The 20,699-nt window shown below is 35.8% G+C and overlaps 1 protein-coding gene across 2 annotated transcripts in view; it reads right to left on the minus strand.

Annotated features, from left to right (window-relative positions):
• LRP1B (LDL receptor related protein 1B) overlaps nt 1-20,699 on the minus strand; it is a 1,894,725-nt gene that overhangs the window by 96,887 nt on the left and 1,777,139 nt on the right. For both annotated transcript variants that reach the window (XM_032286208.1, XM_032286207.1), the window contains exons 78-79: nt 11,673-11,896; nt 10,532-10,638 (exon numbers count right to left, since the gene is read on the minus strand). In XM_032286208.1, coding sequence (XP_032142099.1) covers nt 10,532-10,638; nt 11,673-11,896 — 331 coding nt within the window. The remainder of the gene's footprint in view (nt 1-10,531; nt 10,639-11,672; nt 11,897-20,699) is intronic.

The following is a 20,699-nucleotide window of genomic DNA, read 5'->3' on the forward strand; positions in this document are numbered from 1 at the left end:
AGGAAAAAGAAAAGAAGGCAGCAGTATAACAGAAACTCATAAGTAAAGCCCTAAATCCCTGGGACAGAGCACCTGGGAACAAAAAGCAGTTTATGAGTTCTGCTGCAGCAGACCTAAACGTACCTGCCCCAGCAGCTCTGAATGAACAATGGAGCTCACAGCTCAGCATTTGAGCTCCTATAAAGAAGAGACCATCTCCTCAAGCAGCTCCCTGACCCCTGTATCCAAAGAGCCACCTCATAAAGGAGAGATCAGACTGACACCTGGCGGGTATCCTTCTGGGACAAAGATATCAGAAGAAGAAAGCTGGTAACAACCCTTACTGTTCTGCAGCTGCTGCAGGTGATCCCAAGGCAAACAGGGCCTGGAGTGGACCTCAGCAGACCTACAGCAGAGGGGCCAGACTGTCAGAATGAAAACCAAGAAACAGAAATAACCTCATCATTAATAAACAGAACGTCCACTCAGAGACCCAATCTGAAAGCCAGCAACTACAAAGACGACAGGTGGATATAAATCTATAAAGATGGGAAGAAACCAGCGCAAAAAGGATGAAAACACCCGAAACCAGAACACCTCTCCTCCTACAAGGGATCACAACTCCTCACCAGCAAGGGAACAAGGTTGGATGGAGAACGAGTGTGATGAAATGACAGAATCAGACTTCAGAAGGTGGGTAGTAAGAAACTTCTGTGAACTAAAAGAACATGTTCTAACCCAATGCAAAGAAACTAAGAACCTTGAAAAAAGATTTGATGAAATGCTAACGAGAATGGACAAAATAGAAAGGAATATAAGTGAATTGATGGAGCTGAAAAACATAACACGAGAACTTCACGAAGCATGCACAAGTATCAACAGCCAAATTGACCAAGCAGAAGAAAGAGGTCGAAGATCAACTCAATGAAACAAAATGGGAAGGCAAGAATGGAGAAAAAAGGGTAAAAAGGAATGAACAAAGTCTCCAAGAAATGTGGGACTATGTGAAAAGACCTAATCTACGTTTGATAGGTGTACCTGAATGCGACGAAGAGAATAAATCCAAGCTGGAAAATACTCTTCAGGATATTATCCAGGAAAACTTCCCCAACCTAGCAAGGCAGGCAAATATTCAAATCCAGGAAATACAGAGAACACCACAAAGATATTCGTCAAGAAGAGCAGCCCCAAGGCACATAATCGTCAGATTCACCAGGGTTGAAATGAAGGAGAAAATACTAAGAGCAGCCAGAGAGAAAGGTCGGGTTACCCACAAAGTGAAGCCCATCAGACTCACAGCAGATCTCTCAGCAGAAACACTACAAGCCAGAAGAGAGTGGGGGCCAATATTCAACATCCTTAAGGAAAAGAACTTTCAACCCAGAATCTCCTATCCAGCCAAACTAAGCTTCATAAGTGAAGGAAAAATAAAATCCTTTGTGAACATGCAAGTACTCAGAGATTTCGTCACCACCAGGCCAGCATTACAAGAGCTCCTGAAAGAAGCTCTATGCATATAAAGGAACAACCAGTACCAGCCACTCCAAAAACAAGCCAAATGGTAAAGAGAATCAACACAATAAAGAACTTGCATCAACTAATGGACAAAACAACCAGCTAGCACCAAAATGGCAGTATCAAATTCACACATAACAATATTAACCCTAAAGGTAAATGGACTAAATGCCCCAATCAAAAGACACAGACTGGCAAATTGGATAAAAAGACAAAACCCATCGGTGTGCTGTATCCAGGAAACCCATCTCACGTGCAAGGATAAACAAAGGCTCAAAATAAAGGGATAGAGGAAGATTTACCAAGCAAATAGAGAGCAAAAAAAACCAGGAGTTGCAATTCTCATCTCTGATAAATTAGACTTTAAAGCAACAAAGATCAAAAGAGACAAAGAAGGACATTACATAATGGTAAAAAGATCAATGCAACAAGAAGAGCTAACGATCCTAAATATATACGCACCCAATACAGGAGCACCCAGATACATGAGGCAAGTTCTTAATGACTTACAAAGAGACTTAGACTCCCACACAATTATAGTGGGAGACTTTAACACACCATTGTCAATATTAGACGGATCAACCAGACAGAAAATTAACAAGGATATCCAGGACTTGAACTCAGACCTGGACCAAGCAAACCTAATAGACATTTACAGAACTCTCCACCCCAAATCCACAGAATATACATTCTTCTCAGCACCACATCACACCTACTCTAAAATTGACCACATAATTGGGAGTAAATCACTCCTCAGCAAATGCAAAAGAATGGAAATCATAACAAACAGTTTCTCAGACCACAGTGCACTCAAGTTAGAACTCAGAATTCAAAAACTATACCCAGAACCGCACAGCTTCATGGTAACTGAACAACTTGCTCTTGAATGTTGACTGGATAAACAAGGAAATGAAGACAGATATAAAGATGTTCTTCGAAATCAACGAGAATGAAGACACAACATACCAGAATCTCTGGGACACATTTAAAGCAGTCTCTAGAGGAAAATATATAGCAATAACTGCCCATAAGAGAAGCAAGGAGAGATCAAAAATTGACATCCTATCGTCAAAATTAAAAGAGCTAGAGGAGTAAGATAAAAAAAAAAAAAACTCAAAGTCTAGGAGAAGACAAGAAATAGCTAAGATCAAAGCAGAACTGAAGGAGATAGAGACACAAAAAACCCTTCAAAAAATCAAATCCAGGAGCTGGTTTTTTGAAAAGATCAACAAAATAGACAGACCGCTAGCCAGATTAATAAAAAAGAAAAGAGAATAACCAAATTGATGCAATAAAAAACGATCAAGGGGATATCACCACAGATTCCACAGAAATTCAAACCATCATCAGAGATTATTACAAACAACTCTATGCACATAAACTAGTAAACCTGGAAGAAATGGATAAATTCCTGCACACTTGCATCCTCCCAAGCCTAAACCAGGAAGAAGCCGAAACCCTGAACAGACCCATAAAAAGGTCTGAAGTTGAGGCAGCAATTAAAAGCTTACCACCCAAAAAAAGCCCAGGTCCAGATGGGTTCACAGCCGAATTGTACCAGACATACAAAGAGGAGCTGGTACCATTCCTTCTGAAACTATTCCAAACAATACAAAAAGAGGGAATTCTTCCCAAATCATTTTATGAGACCAACATTATCCTGATTCCAAAACCCGGCAGAGACTCAACAAGAAAAGAAAACTTCAGGCCAATATCCATGATGAACATAGATGCAAAAATCTTCATTAAAGTACTGATAAGCCGATTGCAACAGCACATCAAAAAGCTTATCCGCCATGATCAAGTAGGCTTCACCCCGGGGATGCAAGGCTGGTTTAACATACGCAAGTCTATAAACGTAATTCACCACATAAACAGAACCAAAGACAAAAAACACATGATTATCTCAATTGATGCAGAGAAGGCCTTTGACAAAATTTAACAGCCCTTTATGCTAAAAACCCTCAATGAGCTAGGTATTGATGGAACGTATCTCAAAATAATAAAAGCTATTTATGACAAACCAACAGCCAATATCATCCTGAATGGGCAAAAACTGGAAGCATTCCCCTTGAAATCTGGCACTAGACAAGGATGCACTCTCTCACCTCTCCTATTGAATATAGTACTAGAGGTTCTAGTCAGAGCAATCATGCAAGAAAAAGAAATAACGGGCATTCAAATAGGAAAGGAGGAAGTCAAATTGTCTCTATTTGCAGACGACATGATTGTATATCTAGAAGACCCCATCGTCTCAGCCCCAAATCTCCTGAAACTGATAAGCAACTTCAGCAAAGTCTCAGGATACTAAATCAATGTGCAAAAATCACATGCATTCCTATACACCAATAACAGACTTAAAGAGAACCAAATCAAGAACAAACTTCCATTCACAATTGCCACAAAGAGAATAAAATACCTAGGAATACAACTAACAAGGAACGTAAAGGACCTCTTCAAGGAGAACTACAAGCCACTGCTCAACGAAATAAGAGAGGACACAAACAGGTGGAGAAACATTGCATGTTCAGGGTTAGGAAGAATCAATATCATGAAAATGGCCATACTGCCCAAAGTAATTTACAGATTCAATGCTATCCCCATCAAGCTACCAATGACCTTCTTCACAGAACTGGAAAAAAACACCTTAAACTTCATATGGAATGAAAAGAGAGCCCGCATAGCCAAGTCAATTCTAAGCAAAAAGAACAAAGCGGGAGGCATCACACTACCGGACTTCAAACTATACTACAAGGCTACAGTAATCAAAACAGCATGGTACTAGTACCAAAACAGAGATATAGACCAATGGAACAGAACAGAGGTCTCAGAGGCAACACAACATATCTACAACCATCCGATCCTTGACAAACCAGGCAAAAACAAGCAGTGGGGAAAGGATTCCCTGTTTAATAAATGGTGTTGGAAAAACTGGCTAGCCATGTGCAGAAAGCAGAAACTGGACCCCTTCCTGACACCTTACACTAAAATTAACTCCAGATGGATTCAAGACTTAAACATAAGACTTAATATCATAAAAACCCTAGAAGAAAATCTAGGCAAAACCATTCAGGACATAGGCGTAGGCAAGGACTTCATGACCAAAACACCAAAAGCATTGACAACAAAAGCCAAAATAGACGAATGGGACCTAATCAAACTCCACAGCTTCTGCACACCAAAAGAAACAGTCATTAGAGTGAATCGGCAACCAACAGAATGGGAAAAAATTTTTGCTGTTTACCCATCTGACAAAGGGCTGATATCCAGAATTTACAAAGAACTAAAACAGATCTACAAGAAAAAAACTAACAAGCCCATTCAAAAGTGGGCAAAGGATATGAACAGAAACTTTACAAAAGAAGACATTCATGAGGCCAACAAACATAGGAAAAAATGCTCATCATCACTGATCATCAGAGAAATGCAAATGAAAACTACATTGAGATACCATCTCACGCCAGTCAGAATGGCGATCATTAAAAAATCTGGAGACAACAGATGCTGGAGAGGATGTGGAGAAATAGGAACACTTTTACACTGTTGGTGGGAGTGTAAATTAGTTCAACCATCGTGGAAGACAGTGTGGCGATTCCTCAAACACCTAGAAATAGAAATTCCATTTGACCCAGCAATCCCATTACTGGGTATATATCCAAAGATTATAAATCGTTCTACTATAAGGACACGTGCACACGAATGTTCACTGCAGCACTGTTTACAATAGCAAAGACCTGGAACCAACCCAAATGCCCATCGATGATAGACTGGACAGGGAAAATGTGGCACATATACACCATGGAATATTATGCAGCTCTCAAAAATAATGAGTTTGTGTCCTTTGTAGGGACATGGATGAACCTGGAAACCATCATTCTCAGCAAACTGACAGAAGAGCAAAAGGTCAAACATCTCATGTTCTCACTCATAGGCGGGTATTGAACAATGAGAACACATGGACACAGGGAGGGGAGCACTACACACTGGGGTCAGTTGGGGGGAAATAGGCGAGGGATGGTGGGGGGTGCGGAGCTGGGGAGAGATAGCAAGGGGAGAGATGCCAGAGGTAGGTGATGGGGAGGAAGGCAGCAAATCACACTGCCACATGTGTACCTATGCAACAATCTTGCATGTTCTTCACATGTACCCCACCCCAAAACCTAAAATGCAATAAAATAAATGGGGAAAAAAAAAAACAAACAAGAGAAGTGAAGGACCTATTCAAGGACAACTACAAACCACTGCTCAAATAAATCAGAGAAAACCCAATGAGTTGAAAAAACACACCATGCTCATGGATAAAAACAATAAATATTGTGAAAATGTCCATACTACCCAAATAATTTATAAATGTAATGCTATTCCAATTAAACTACCATTGACATCTTTCACTGAATTAGGAAAAACAAACAAACAAACAAACAAAACTATTTTAAGATTCATGGGGGCCAGGTATGGTGGCTCACATCTATAATCCCAGAACTTTGAGAAGCTGAAGCAGGTTTATCACTTGAGATTGAGGGTTCAAGACCAGCCTGGCCAACATGCTGAAACCCCGTCTCTACTAAAAATACAAAAACTAGCTGGGCATTGTAGTGGGTGCCCCTAATCCCATCTACTTGGGAGGTTGAGGCAGGAGAACTGCTTGAACCCAGAAGGCAGAGGCTGCAGTGAACCAGAATTGTGCCACTGCATTCCAGCCTGAGTAATGGAGCAAGACTCTGTTTCAAAAATAATAGTAATAATAATAATAATAATAATATGGAACCAAAAAAAGAGCCCATATAGCTTAGATAATCCTAAGCAAAAAGAACAAAGCTGGAGGCATCATGTTACCTGACTTCAAACTATGCTACAAAGCTACAGTAACCAAAACACCATGGTACTGGTACAAAAACAGACACATAGACCAATACAAAGAGAGAGCTCAGAAATAAGATTGCACATTTAAAACCATCTGATTTTCAACAAACCTGACAAAAACAAGCAATGGGGAAAGGAGTTCATATTTAACAAATAGTGCTAGGAGAACTGGATAGCCATGTGCAAAAAATTGAAACTGGATCACTTCCTTACATCTTATATAAAAATTAACTTAAGATGGATTAAAGACTTAAATGGGAAACCCAAATCTATAAAAATCCTAGAAGAAAACTTAGGAAATACTATTCACTATTCAGGACATGGGCACAGGCAAAGATTTCGTGATAACGATGCCAAAAGCAATTGTAACAAAATAAAAAAAATAACAAATGTGAACTAATTTAACTATAGTGTTTCTGCACAGCAAAAGAAACTATCAGAGTGAACAGACAACCTACAGAATGGGAGAAAATTTTTGCAATCTACCCATGTGACAAAGGTATAAATTCAGAATCTACAAGGAACTTAAATTTACAAGAAAAAAAACAACCTCAGTAAAAAGTAGGCAAAAGACATGAACAGGCACTTTTCAAAAGAAGACATGCATGTGGCCAACAAACATATGAAAAAAAGCTCAACAGCACTATTATTGGAGAAATGCAAATCAGGAGAACAGTGGGATAGCATCTCACATTAGTCAGAATGGCAATTATTAAAAAGTCAAGAAACAATAGATGTTGATGAGGCTGTGGAGAAATAGGAACAACTTTACACTGTTGGTTGGAATGTAAATTAGTTCAACCATTGTGGGAAACAGTGTGGCAATTCCTCAAACAGCTAGAATCAGAAATACTATTTGACCCAGCAATCCCATTGCTGGGTATATACCCAAAAGACCATAAATAATTCTATTATAAAGATACCCACATGCATATATTCATTGCAGCACTGTTCACAATAGCAAAGGAATTGGAATCAACCCAAATGCCCATCAATGATAGACTACATAAAGAAAATGTGGTACATGTACACTGTGGAATACTATGCAGTCATAAAAAGGAATGAGTTTATGTACTTTTCAGGGACATGGATGGACCTGGAAGCCATTATCATCAGTAAAAAGAGTTCATGTTCCTGCTCTCATAGAGCTGGTTATTCAACTGCCACATACTTGATTGAAACAGAACATATATTATATTTATTGTGTCTTATATGGTGCCCAATAACAATAATAATGCGTGTCATGTGAAGGCACATATTATTTGACTCACTTTTTAAATCAAAATTATACAATGGCTCAATATTGGCTAAAAAGTTATATTGAAGTCCCTTGGCACTTAAGGTCTTCTATTCTCACATGTTATATCACCCAATTTGTGCCCTTCTAGATGTGCCATGATTTCTGACATCAGCAGGGCAACCATGTGCTCTACACTAGAGCCCCTGGCTCAGAGGACTATATTATTTTATGTATCTGGTATTTTAAGTTATTTATAGTTATCTTTTTTTAAAGGGAGTGTCGCTCTTGTTACTCAGGTGTCAGTGTAATGATGGGATCTCACCTCACTGCAACCTCTGCCCCTGGGTTCAAGCGATTCTCATGCCTCAGTCTACCAAACAGCTGGGATTACAGGTACCCGCCACCATGCCCAGCTAATTTTCTTGTATTTTTAGTAGAGACAGGATTTCACCATGTTGGCCAGGGTGGTCTCAAACTCCTGACCTCAGGTGATCCACCTGACTTGGCCTCCCAAAGTGCTGGGATTACAGGCATGAACCACCATGTTCAGTCAACCTTTTGCTTTTCTATTGCTAAAGCAAAAGTTTGAAAGAAATATGTTCATGTATGAGATCTCACAGCTAATAAATAATCCACTGAGATTAAAAACCAGGTGTATTTGACCCCAAACAAGAGCTTTCTAAAAATACCTGTCCATTCTTCAAATACTTACTCAAATGTCACTTTTCACATAGTTTTTCTGTATTGGGGATTATCTTTCTCACCTCTAAACTCTGATATTATAAAACATGAAACAATTCTCACCCTTTGCAAAAACGACACTTACTTCTGCACATGCCTTATTTTTTTCATTCTCGAATGTCAACTTTGTGAGAAAAAGAACTGTGTCATGTTCATCACTAAGGTACCCATAAGAGTTGCTGAGCTGAATGGGTAAAACATGGAAGATGTCAAATCCATGCATCTGTCACCAGGACCAGTGTTGGAGATGCTGTTGTACCTGTGCAGATCTCCTTTGCTAAACAGGAGTACCCAATTTCACATTGGTGCTTTTGCAATGAGGACTCACGCATATTCTCCTTCTCCAGATAATTGTGCTTAACCGATTGAAGCAGCTTTGCTTGGAACATCACAGCCCCAAGGCCAATTAATGACTGACGGGTTACATATAAAGCAGATGACCTTGCCTGTCATAAATTTATGTTCCAAACATAACCATAGACTAGACTTCACCTGAAACACAGTTTACTGGATTCCTTCCCCTCCTCTCTATCTTTTACAGCTTTCTTCTGCATAGCACTTCCTTCATAAATGACTTTTACAAGAATCCTCACCTTAGGCATCCTTCTAAGTACCATCCTACAGGTAATTCTACAAATTGCTGCCAGTGTCATTCTTTAAAATAAAAACAAGCTATATATACTATTAATAGGATTATGTGAAATGTTAACACCAAAGAAGTATTTTTAAAATGGAAACTGTTTGAGATTATGCCACTCACCTTGCCAATACCCTCAAAAACCTCTCTTTAAAACTAGAATAGAATCCAGTTTTGCATTTGAGGGCCCTAGTCACCTTGCTATCCTCATATCTTCCAGTCTCCTGAATTGTTTATATGCTTCTAGGCATACTAACTTTCTTGCTGTTTTCATGCTAAGCTAATTTCTTACTCAGAGCTGACTATTCTCTTTTCTTAACAAGCACTTTCCTCACACTTCATCTCGCTTGCTACTTCTCTTTTTTTTAGGCCTTTCAATATCACCCTTCTATAGATGACTTCTCTGATCATCAAAACTAAAATAGTGCTTTCACTGACAGCCCACCTTTCACTATGGTTTTTTGTATAGAACACATAAAAATGTGACAGTATATATAAATACATATTCTATCCTCTATAGGAATATAGATTTCATGAAGGTTAGAACTTGCTTCCCATTGTTCGTTTAGCATTTGAAACAATTTCTGGCACATTTGTTAATGAGCATGGGATGGAAACAGATTTATGTTAACAGACTAAATTTCAAATATGGCTTCTTCCCATAAAGAATAAATGCAATCTAAATGCATGGAAAGTCATAAAACATATTAACAATTAATAAGAACATAAGCACTAAATATAAATAATTTAAACTAGAAAATATATTACAATGCATAATTATTAGACAATATGTACTATAAACAATGCATTATGTCCTTTTGTGGAGGTGTAGTCAGTGGAAGGTGGGTGGCACAGAGCCCCTGAGGCTCCTGTTGTCTGAAAATGTTTTAGTGAAGAAGTACTAAAGTTAGATGTGCAAGATGAGAAAGATTCAGCTAGGTAGAGAAAGTTTGGAAGGACATTCTAGATGGGGGAGCTGGGAGAAAAATGGCATGGGAAAAAGACCATGGAGACAGAAAAGATCTGAACTCCTGGGCAGTCCTGAGAACACACAGGGTTTGGAGTAGCAGCGTAAATGGCAAGTCAGCCTGGGAGATTAAAGCCAAATCGAAAAGAGCTCTGAATGAAAAGGCAAAACATCATCAAACCTGTCCTTCACATAAAGTATTTATATTTAGCCACCTATTTGTTCATTTCATCTCTCATCCTCTAGAAATTTTTCCAAATATCCCAACTTCATTTACATACATATGTAAAAATACCCTAATGGATCTCCATAAACTGTCAACATTTCAGGCCTGTGAAATCCGACAAATAGCCCTACAACTTAGGCAAGTTTCAAATAATATTTATATAATATAACTGACAGTTTAAGGACCTGATTTTCAAGTTGAGAGAATAGGTCATGAAATGCAAATAACTTCATAAAATCACACTTATAAGTCATTTTATCCACTTGTAAAAATACTTATGATACCAACAAAATTAGAAGTAACTGTTAACAGAAATATATTTAGAACCCTGCTTCATATTTTAGCATGTGTCAGAAATCATACCTGTGGGTCTCTGTAAGTTGTTTTGTACTAAAATCCTTCTCAGTGTACCGTCCATGGCTGCTTCTTCTATGTGAGAGTGGTCCCCAACAACAGTCCAGTACATCATCCTGAAGACAGCAGGTCAAAGAGGTTAGCCTGATGATGGGTGCTGCTATAACCCGACTCTGCTCCCCAAAGCAGTGGCTCTTCAGAATCACCCCCAGGGTCTCATAAAAAGTAGATTTCTGGCTCCAACTCAAAACACACAAAATGAGAACCTCCAATAAACAGCCAGGGGAATCAACATTTTAAACAAATTCTTGCCTATACCACTAAAATTTGAAAATTACTGTATACTATGTTGTACCATAGGTCGTTATTTAATATCCAAAATTCAATTTTAAAAATTTCATTAGAACCCAGAGAGAAATATTTCCATCACATGAAATTCCCTTTTGTTTCAACAGAATAGTCATTTTATTATGGATGCTGTATGAAGATGCTATTTTTTTTATAGAGAAGTAATTATTTTCTCAAGCAGAAATTATTCTTTAATTGAGAAGATTGCATAATTATAATAATGAAGTATAAATTGTCACTTTTTACTAAGGAGTTATTGATCCACTTTATGGATGATTAAGAGTTTTAGTTAACATTTTCTATTTCTTTTTTGGTCATTTCTTGTAGGTTTACATCTCTAACTAAAAAACGGAAATGTTTGTGATGCAGTCTTTAAATTTGTTTGTATAGGTATATATCTTCATCTTTTATTACCACAAATAGCCAAAAATGTTAGTACTCTACACATACTATGCTTGATATTATGATTAATATTTTGATAATTCAATTTTAGATTAAAAACATAGATTATATGTTTATCACACCAGGTTCATTGTTCTACAATACATACATATAAGCATGCACAGATACACACGTACAATGAATGCATAATACAGCAATATTTCAGGAAAAAATATATTTTGTGTCATCATTTGGTATGAAAAGGACATGCTTTGGTACAAAGGAGTAGTAAAAGGATTTTTAAAAGTCATGCGACACTATTATACATTGAACACTCATTACAGAGACAAAGTCTACAGAGCACCTTTTCTATAAAAGATATTCATTATCAAGACATAGAAATACTAAGCCATTAACCTACCCTCTTTTAGGATTTACAGCAATGGCATAGGGTTCTCCAGCCATATTTGTTAAGAGTCTGGTGCAGTTGGGGCCATTCAGCTGCCCTACATTGATAGAGTACCTCAGACTGGTCCAGTGAGTAGTGTAGTAACTGAACCAGTGCATTCTAGAATGATCAGTCCAGTAAATGTTTCCAGCCACCCAGTCAACTGCAATGTCCCTGGGCCTTTTAAATTCAGGACACTACAAGGAAACAAAACAACACAAAATGGTATTTCAAAAGGAAATCAGCAGAGTTTTCTGTGTCTTCACATTGAAGTTACAGGGCAATTATAAGAACATAGTCTTGTGTTAGTCATTACACAGATGTCAAAAAAGGTACTTAATGCTATTTTCAATCTTTGTAGATGTATATCAGCATGAATCTTAACTGTACAGACCACTGGAGTTGAACTAGATTGCACTCTGTTGAAATATTTCCAGAACTATGGGAGGTTCACCTGTGACTTCTTGCAGTGGATATTTTCCTTAGAGCAACCATAATTCTGATATCTAACACCATAGATTAGCTCAAACAAACCAATGTAAAAAAGAATTATAATCTTCCATTCCAGGATTCATTTGTTTAACATCAGACTGTGAAAGGTATCCTTATTTCATATATGTCCATTTGTAATCTTTTCATTGCTCAGTAGTATTTGTTTACTGTTATACTGATGATATCCACTTGGAGTGGTTACACTTTTAGGTCATTACAACTAATGTTGTGGGTATTTTAGCATATTTTTTTTTTGGTGGAGACAACCACTCAATTCCACTGGGTATTTACCAAGGAATAGAGTTAGTGTCTTCAAGTTTACACACACTTAGCTTAATAGGATACTGCTAGAAAATGTTTTCAAAATTTGTAACAATGCACACTCTTTTCAGCAATATAAGAAAAACTCGGGTGCTCTACATCCTCTCTACACGTAATTTTGTTTTACAATTGAAAAAATGATTAGCACAACTAGACACATTTATGGAAATAGTATATTTTAACAACTTTTGAGGAAAGTCATAATATCTGTTATTTATCTTACATTTAATAGGTTGGATTACCTTAACATTTTGTTTTATTGAATTACTGTGAGACAAAGGTAACAGAATTCATTGAGACTAGACAGCAAGGAAAATAACTTATGTCTGTGTCCTTCAATTAACTTGATCACTATAAGCAGGAACTAGTGTAGTAATTAATTTGACATGGCCAGGTTTATTGTGCATAACCAAAAGTGAGAAGGTAATACCAGGGGTATTATGGTAAGAGTAGAAACAATTATTTGAAGGTGATTACAACTAGATGTGTAATCAATATGTAATAGCATCTTTAAGACCTGGGAAGCAGTGGAAATATGAGTTTTTAACACATGAAAGCTTTGTGTGTGGGTTTGGAGGAATGAATATTATCAATCAGTGAACCTGGATTAAAAGAAAAGAAACTGAACATCTCAAAAAGAACATGAAACAACAAATCACTGTCTGCTGCATGGTTACTGGGATCTCAAACAAGGAAAATATGGCTTAAATTGAACACAGAATCCATAGACAATTTTTAATGCCCTTTATTATCAGTTCTTCAACCTATTGGGTTTTAAATCTGAAAATACAAAATATTTTAGAACCCTATTTTTCAACTTTAACAATAAATGTTATCCAATGCCCAGTGATATCTGAGTTATTTGAATTAAATATAAAGCACTATGCAATACAGCCTGCTCTAGAAATTTCATATAAATAATGTTCATAGATGTTTAGAATATAAATATTTGTCCTAGCCAAACCAAAAAATCATTTTCATATGTTCCAGAATGATTAAAGTTAACTGTATTTTTATTTTCAACCTGTCATCATTTGAAAGTAAATATATCAACAAATGGCATGTGCATGTCAGCGTGAATCATAAATTTACAAACATGAAAGATAATGGGAAAAATTACCATTATAAGGTGTGTTAAGCCTGTTGAAGCATATGTGTTATTTTCTAACAATAGTAGAACATTTATGACACAAAACTTATAATGCCCTTTGTCTGATTGAGCATAAAAAATTTATCTATTTTCTGTTTGAAAGATGTAAATGTATACACCTGATTTTCAATCCTTATGGTATCTTCGAAAAAATATGTCATATTTCATGCAAGTTCCACTTTCATTGAATTTAGTATTTTTATTTCATTCTATTCATTCTAAAAAAATTTCCCATTAAAGAAACTGCCCAGTTAAAAAAAAAAAAAATTCAGCAGCAAACCACGTTGCCATGTATGTACCTATGCAACAACCCTGCATGATCTGCACATGTACACCAGAACCTAAAGTACAATTAAAAAAAAAATCTGATCATCCTTCAATTTTGGACTTCTAAACCTAGACTGATGACAATTAATAACCCAGTTTCCTAATGTTCGTAGAGCACTCAGAAGTTTGATTTAGTGATACTTTTTCAGTTTAACAGGCTGGTGAAGATTTTACTAATGGTGAATTGTAGAAGCATAAATTTAGGTCACATTTCTAGGGCAAAGAACATAGATTAGAAAAAGTAAGAAAAATCTTATTTTCATTATACGTACAAGAGATATTGATGACTTGCAGAGTCATTTAATATATACATTTATTCTCCTGCTCTTAAAACAAGGAATCCCTAATGTCATTCCAGTAACAACTTAAAGTAGTTAGAATATGGGGTAAAGAATAGGCACATGCAATTAATTCAACCTAAAGTTACGATATCATAAATGACAAGATGATTCTCAAAGAATGATAGCAGAAGGTGAAGATGTTACCAGGTGTTCATCCTCACTGACTCATATTATACTAAATACTTACTGATTTGCAACACTAAAAAGGGTATAACAAAACAAAACAAAGGACAGCAAGGAGGAAGAGGGAAGAAAGGAGCGGAGGAGGAAGAAGACGACCACTATCACCAGAAGGTAGCAACATTATTAACCTACTCTCAACCTATGGTCAAATTAGAAAATCACCCTTTGTACTGAGTTTTAAGGAAATGAAATAATCTTTACCACTCACATCTTAACCAGAATTTTGAAGAATATTAACCACATAAAAAGAAGCCTTATATTGAATGGATGTTCACTGAAGGATGAAAGGCAGAAATCCCTGTTGGATCTTGATATTATGATCACACAGTTTATTTAAAGAGAGGTACCAAAATCAATCAGGTAAACACAAAAAAAGATAAAACACAGGAAAAGTACACTGAGATTCTGAGAGTGGAAATGAAGACTGACATGGGAAAACAGAACAGAAGAGCTAAGCTACCTGTCTTCAAAAATCATGAAACGAAACAAACATAGTACACTGGAACGAAGAAAGTATAAAACTTTCATTTGCTCCATTGGCTAGTTCACTAGACAGGCGCACCCATGAAATAGAGACACTAATTAAATGTGTCCTGTTTGAGAGACTGGAGAAGCATGCAGCTTTCCTGACAACAAAAGGCATTTCTCATCTTATTGTATGGAGTGGAAGACACATTTTGACTGCTTTCTTGAGACAAGTGATTTCTTTTCTAATAAACTCTCTAAATATACAGCCAGTTTTGAGACCCGAGGCATTCTTCTTTGCAGGAATGTATTAGTCAAATGAATGAAACCCTTACATCTTACCAAAAAAGTGACAGCTTGATTGTAACAAAATTAAAGTTTACTAGTTTAAATTACTAATCCTTTATAGGCATAGATTGTAAGGTATCTGCCACAATTCCAGCTTCAATAAACTGAATATGTAAGTCACTAAAGACATTTGTTTCAAAACAGGATAAAAGAAAAACCTGTGACAGGGGAGTTCAAGCATTTGAGCCATAAAAATACTGCTGTCTATTTAAATAAATTGCTTATAGTTAGCAATATACTTTAAGAAAATTTAGCTAGCACAAGGATAAATTGAGGTGATGTCACATGTTTTATTTATTTGTGCTTTTTTTTCATCTTGGTGTACATCCAAAAATAGAAAATTTGACTCATTTTATTAAAGTTAATTGTCTCCCAATGGAATTCTATTAAAACAAAGATGTAAAATCACTCTCAAGAAATTGTGTGTGTGTGTATCTGTGTGATATTATACTAAATGAAAAGCCTATTTACATTTTACTCCTCAAAATATGAATCAGACTCACTTCCAAGGAGTGAAAGTAAAATAATGACTCCATAAATTCTAAATATTACTAACTTCTATTGACTTAGTAAAGTTATTAAAAATCCAGATATTTCACATGTCAAGGAGCTGATAAAGCAGTGAAGAAATCCTAAAGAACCAAATGAAAGTTATATTTAGAGACACAATGTGTACAAGATTAAAAACGCTACTGCAGAGATGAAGACTTTAGCTTCTATTTATGATTTATACTGAACAATGGATCTGAGTAACTTTAAGGTTGCAATGATCTACATTAGAACCATGTCAACTTGAAATAAACTCCTATCAGATGAAAAAGAAGCCTCAGACATAATTCTCCGATGATTTTTGAAAAAGACCAAATTTGTGTTTGAATTAAAGTCTCAGTAATATATGTGATTATGTTACTCATTTTTTTTAGCCTCTTCAGTGTTCTTTAACCTTTATTTCTGATTGGCCGCTGCCCTCCATAAAATGAAAGACTGTCTTTCTAAACCTTTATTCACACTATCAGAAAAACAAAGATATCAAGGAATATTAGAAAGCACATTAAATTTGGAATCAGTAGAACTCGATTTAAATCTTAGTCCTGGTTTCTTTCTATATGATATGGTGTATAAAATAAAGACTTTGGATTAGATGATCTGTGAACATCTCTATCTTCTAAACAGTAAATTATGTAATAGTTTGAAATATTATCCATTCTGCACAAGTCTGCATTTCATATAGTCTTAAATATCTATCTTATGGCAATTGTTCATTTTTGGGCATTAGTTAGTGAGTGAATAATGTGTTGGTGTTTGGGTGGTCATTCTGGTATTATTCTACATCCTTATTTCCAGGTCATTGTCATATGTGAATGACCTGGAAATATGGAAATAGGATACCTCTGAAAATTACAATTTAAATGTGCATAACATTTGAGAAATAATTTGGAGTTGGAGTAGACCTATCAAAACAACTGGTCGAGGAGGAGATTAAAGTTAAAATTTAAAAGAAATAAGTAGATTCTAACTTTCTTTTTTTTTTTTTTTTTGTTAAATTAAGACTATTCAATTTGGTATATGGAAACCAGGCTAACATTCCAGAATAGAAGAGTCAATTAGCTGCTGCACCCTCATTTAATTAGATGCGCTCAGTTTGTCTCTATCACCTGTGTTCCCAATGCTTATGCCTAACCTATTTCAATAATTTCTCTTACCTATGTAACTTCTTTATATAATTGGTTTGCAACCAAAAGGAATTGAATTTAATAAATAAATTATGTTATCTCTCAGAAAGAGGATGAAGACAGCAACAAACACAGAGAAAAGAGTCAGAGAAGCAAATGACAGTGTGTTTCCAGAATCATTAGGTATGTTCCTTGTGAATCAACAGGAATGTTAATCTTTGTAGCAGGTCTACATGTGTATGTATATGATGTATGTGATATACACAAAAATAGTGTTCTTATACCTCAGTGTCTCTCATCCATCAAATTCATTCAGATTGTGAATATGTGTGTGTGTGCACATGTACTGTGTAAATATAGGAAACACTGAGATTCATATATCATTTTCTTGTCAGCTTCATTATAGTTTCCTAGTGTTTCATTACTCTCTAAATAGGCAATAAAATTTCCAAGTCAAAACAGAACCCAGAATAATAAAGGGATGACCCTGTAGGCTACTTTCTAGGCATAAAATTAACATTCTTCCATCTTTGAGCCTGTCCCTTCAAATGACAACAATTGGTCACTCACGGCCTTTGGAAGACGTGAAAACACATTATATGGGATGAAATCTCTGATGCTTCAACAAGATCAAGACCATTTTCAATGGTGATAATTAGTATAATAATAAAAGTGGTGTCTTTTTAATAAAGGAGCTTTGGTTAATTGGGAAAAATTAAGGAAGGCAGAATAAATAGCTCATAAATGACTTTGAAGGGAAGAGAAAAAGTTGCGTTCTTGGTAGTGAAATATGGTCTATGTATGGCTGGAACAAAAACTTGTGTTTGGGGGTATATATGTGCTTGTCTTCAGCTGTGTAAGGAAAGGGGAGGGATGTGATGGGAGACAAGGCTGAAAGTCATTAAGAGGCTTGTAAGCCAATAGTTTTTTAATAGATATCCAGTAGAAGGATTTACTTAGGAACATATGATGATGAGATAAATGTTTTAAGAATATTTTGGCTATGGTGTGGAGAATGGTTTGGGCCTGGGTTCAAAAGTGGATACAGCAAAACCAGAGGAGACAAACTTAATGATCTCCAGGGAGAAGAGCGTGGAAGATTAATCTAGGTTTTTCTGAGACAGAGGCAGACAAAATATGGAATCTCAAAAACCACAATGAGATACCATTTCTCACCAGTTAGAACGGCTATTATCAAAACATCAAAAAATAGATGCTGGTAAGGCTATATAAGTATTATATAAATATTTATTTGTGAATTCATTTTGCCCCATAGAATTTATAATTGTTCTTTCAACTCTCATAGTATATACAACAACTTTATTCTTTAAGGTTTGAGAGAAAGATACATACCAACATTTCCTGTTAGGTAATATTTAGCAAAAAAAAAAAATGTTATCATTGAAGTTAAACTTTCATGGAAAACCATACATTTCTTACTATGGTTATAAAAACATTCACTATTCAGTTAAGGCCAATTATGGATGACATACTATAACCCTTCAAACACAAGAATGATTCATTATTAGGATCTCTGTCATAGTGATTTAATAATAGATGTGACTTCTCACAAATTAATCTAGAAATGCAATGCAATATAAATCCAATTCTAATGTGTTTTTTCTTCTAATAATATTCTAAACCTATTTTAGAAATATAAAATGAAAGAATTTCTAGTAATTTTGTAAATGAAGACATATAACTGTGGAGTTTATATAGAGAGATATGCCATAATGCTACAGTATATTTTTAAAATGTGTTAACGGTGCACAGGTCCACAAAGAGATCCAACGAATAAGATGGGGACTCACCCATATGTTTTGAGAGTTTAGTACCACAGGAAAATAGAAACGCCTACTCAATCACTAGAGAAATGAAAGACTATTTAATATTTAGGGAAGAATTTAAATCCCTATATCAAACCATATACAGACTCAGATACATCAGAAAGGTACATATTAAGTAAAAGAATTAAAAGAAAGAATAGAAAGTGTGTGCATGTGCTGGATAAAGACTTTCTTAAATATGATGTGATGTCTAGAAGCATTGAAGAAAAAGACAGTCAGATCAGACTACATAAAAAGTAAATATTCTATATAGCAAAAACCATCAGAAACAAAGCAAATTCATTTGAAGGAAATGTTTTCGTGTAGGGGTGCATATCTAACAAAAACTCAGTATTTACAGTACATAAATAGTGCATAATAAGATCTTACGGAAAACAAAACACTTTAAGGAAAAAATGAGCATAGAAGAAAACGAGACCCTTGGAAGAAGCAGAATTTTGAATGGTCAATAAAACATAAGAAAAGGTGTTCAAACCTCACATATAATGTAGAAAATGCACATCAAAAACAAATGGCAAAAGTTTATTGGTATGGCAATGCTGGTTTTGGCAATAGCATTAGGAAAAGTTTGTATTTATATATTGCTGATCATTTTTAAAAAGTAGTCCTTACGAAGGCAATCTGAAAGTACTTATTTAAAATCAAGTTTGAATACTCTTTAATCTCATGTTTTCACTTCACAAAATGTCTGAACTACCTAATACAGGATTTGTAACACTTAAAGATGATTACTAAGACATTAATTGCAATAACAAGAAAAAATCAAACGAATTACATTTCTCAAAAAATAAGTATTTAAATGAAGGATATTATATACATACTATGAGTACAATCATAAAAAAATGACACAGATGGCTAGATGTGATGGCTCACGCCTATAATCCTAGCACTTTTGGAGTCTGAGGTGGGTAGATCACAAGGTCAGGAGTTTGAGACCAGCCTGGCCAACATGGTGAAACCCCATCTCTACTAAAAACACAAACATTAGTTGGGTGTGATGGCAGGTGCCTGTAATCCCAGCTACTTGTGAGGCTAAGAACGCAGAGTTTTCAGTGAGCTGAGATCACACCATTGCACACCAGTCTGGGCAAAAGGGCAAGACTCCATATCCAAAACACCACCACCACCACCATCAAAGACATGGATAAAATTAGCTGACACAGCAAGGTCTCAAAACGTGAACAAAGTGAACATCAGAAATGACTTTTCATGATACAATTCTACTACATATTGAAAAAACCCTAGTGATGTACAAGTATGTAAGTTCATAAATGTGGAAATAGCCAAACAAACTGTGGTATATCCACATAACAGTATACTATTCAGCAAAAGAGAAAATGGCTTATTGATATATGCAACAACATGGATGATACTCACAATCATTGTGCTGAGTGAAAAAGACTTACTATGCCCATAAAATTCTAGAAAGAGAAAACTAATATATAATGACAGAAAACGAATCAGTGGTTTCCTGGTAATGGGAGAGAAGTGGGCAGGGTCTGGGGGAATAGGTTACTAAGGGAATTAGATGACCATACAGAAAGAGTTGGGGGTCATATATATGTCCGTTAGTTGGATTGTGGTGATGGTCAAAATTTGAAATTGTACATGCTGTATATATTTGAATGTGTAGTTTATTTTTTGACAATTATAGCTTAATCAAGCTTCTAAAAATGGTCTAGATGAATGAGTATGCAAATTTATAAAAAAAAATGCATGATACAGAACGAATCGATTATCTATTAAGAGAGCTGTGGACTTTGAGGAAACACGGTATAAAAGATCATTTTCACTTTTTGGCATTCTGGCTGCTGGATTGTGAGTGAAAAGTGCAGCAAGGAGAGGAGTTAGGA

The sequence above is a fragment of the Sapajus apella genome, unplaced genomic scaffold (assembly GCF_009761245.1).
Source record: "Sapajus apella isolate SASKATOON/1434 unplaced genomic scaffold, GSC_monkey_1.0 scaffold18, whole genome shotgun sequence".
NCBI classification, from domain to species: domain Eukaryota; kingdom Metazoa; phylum Chordata; class Mammalia; order Primates; family Cebidae; genus Sapajus; species Sapajus apella.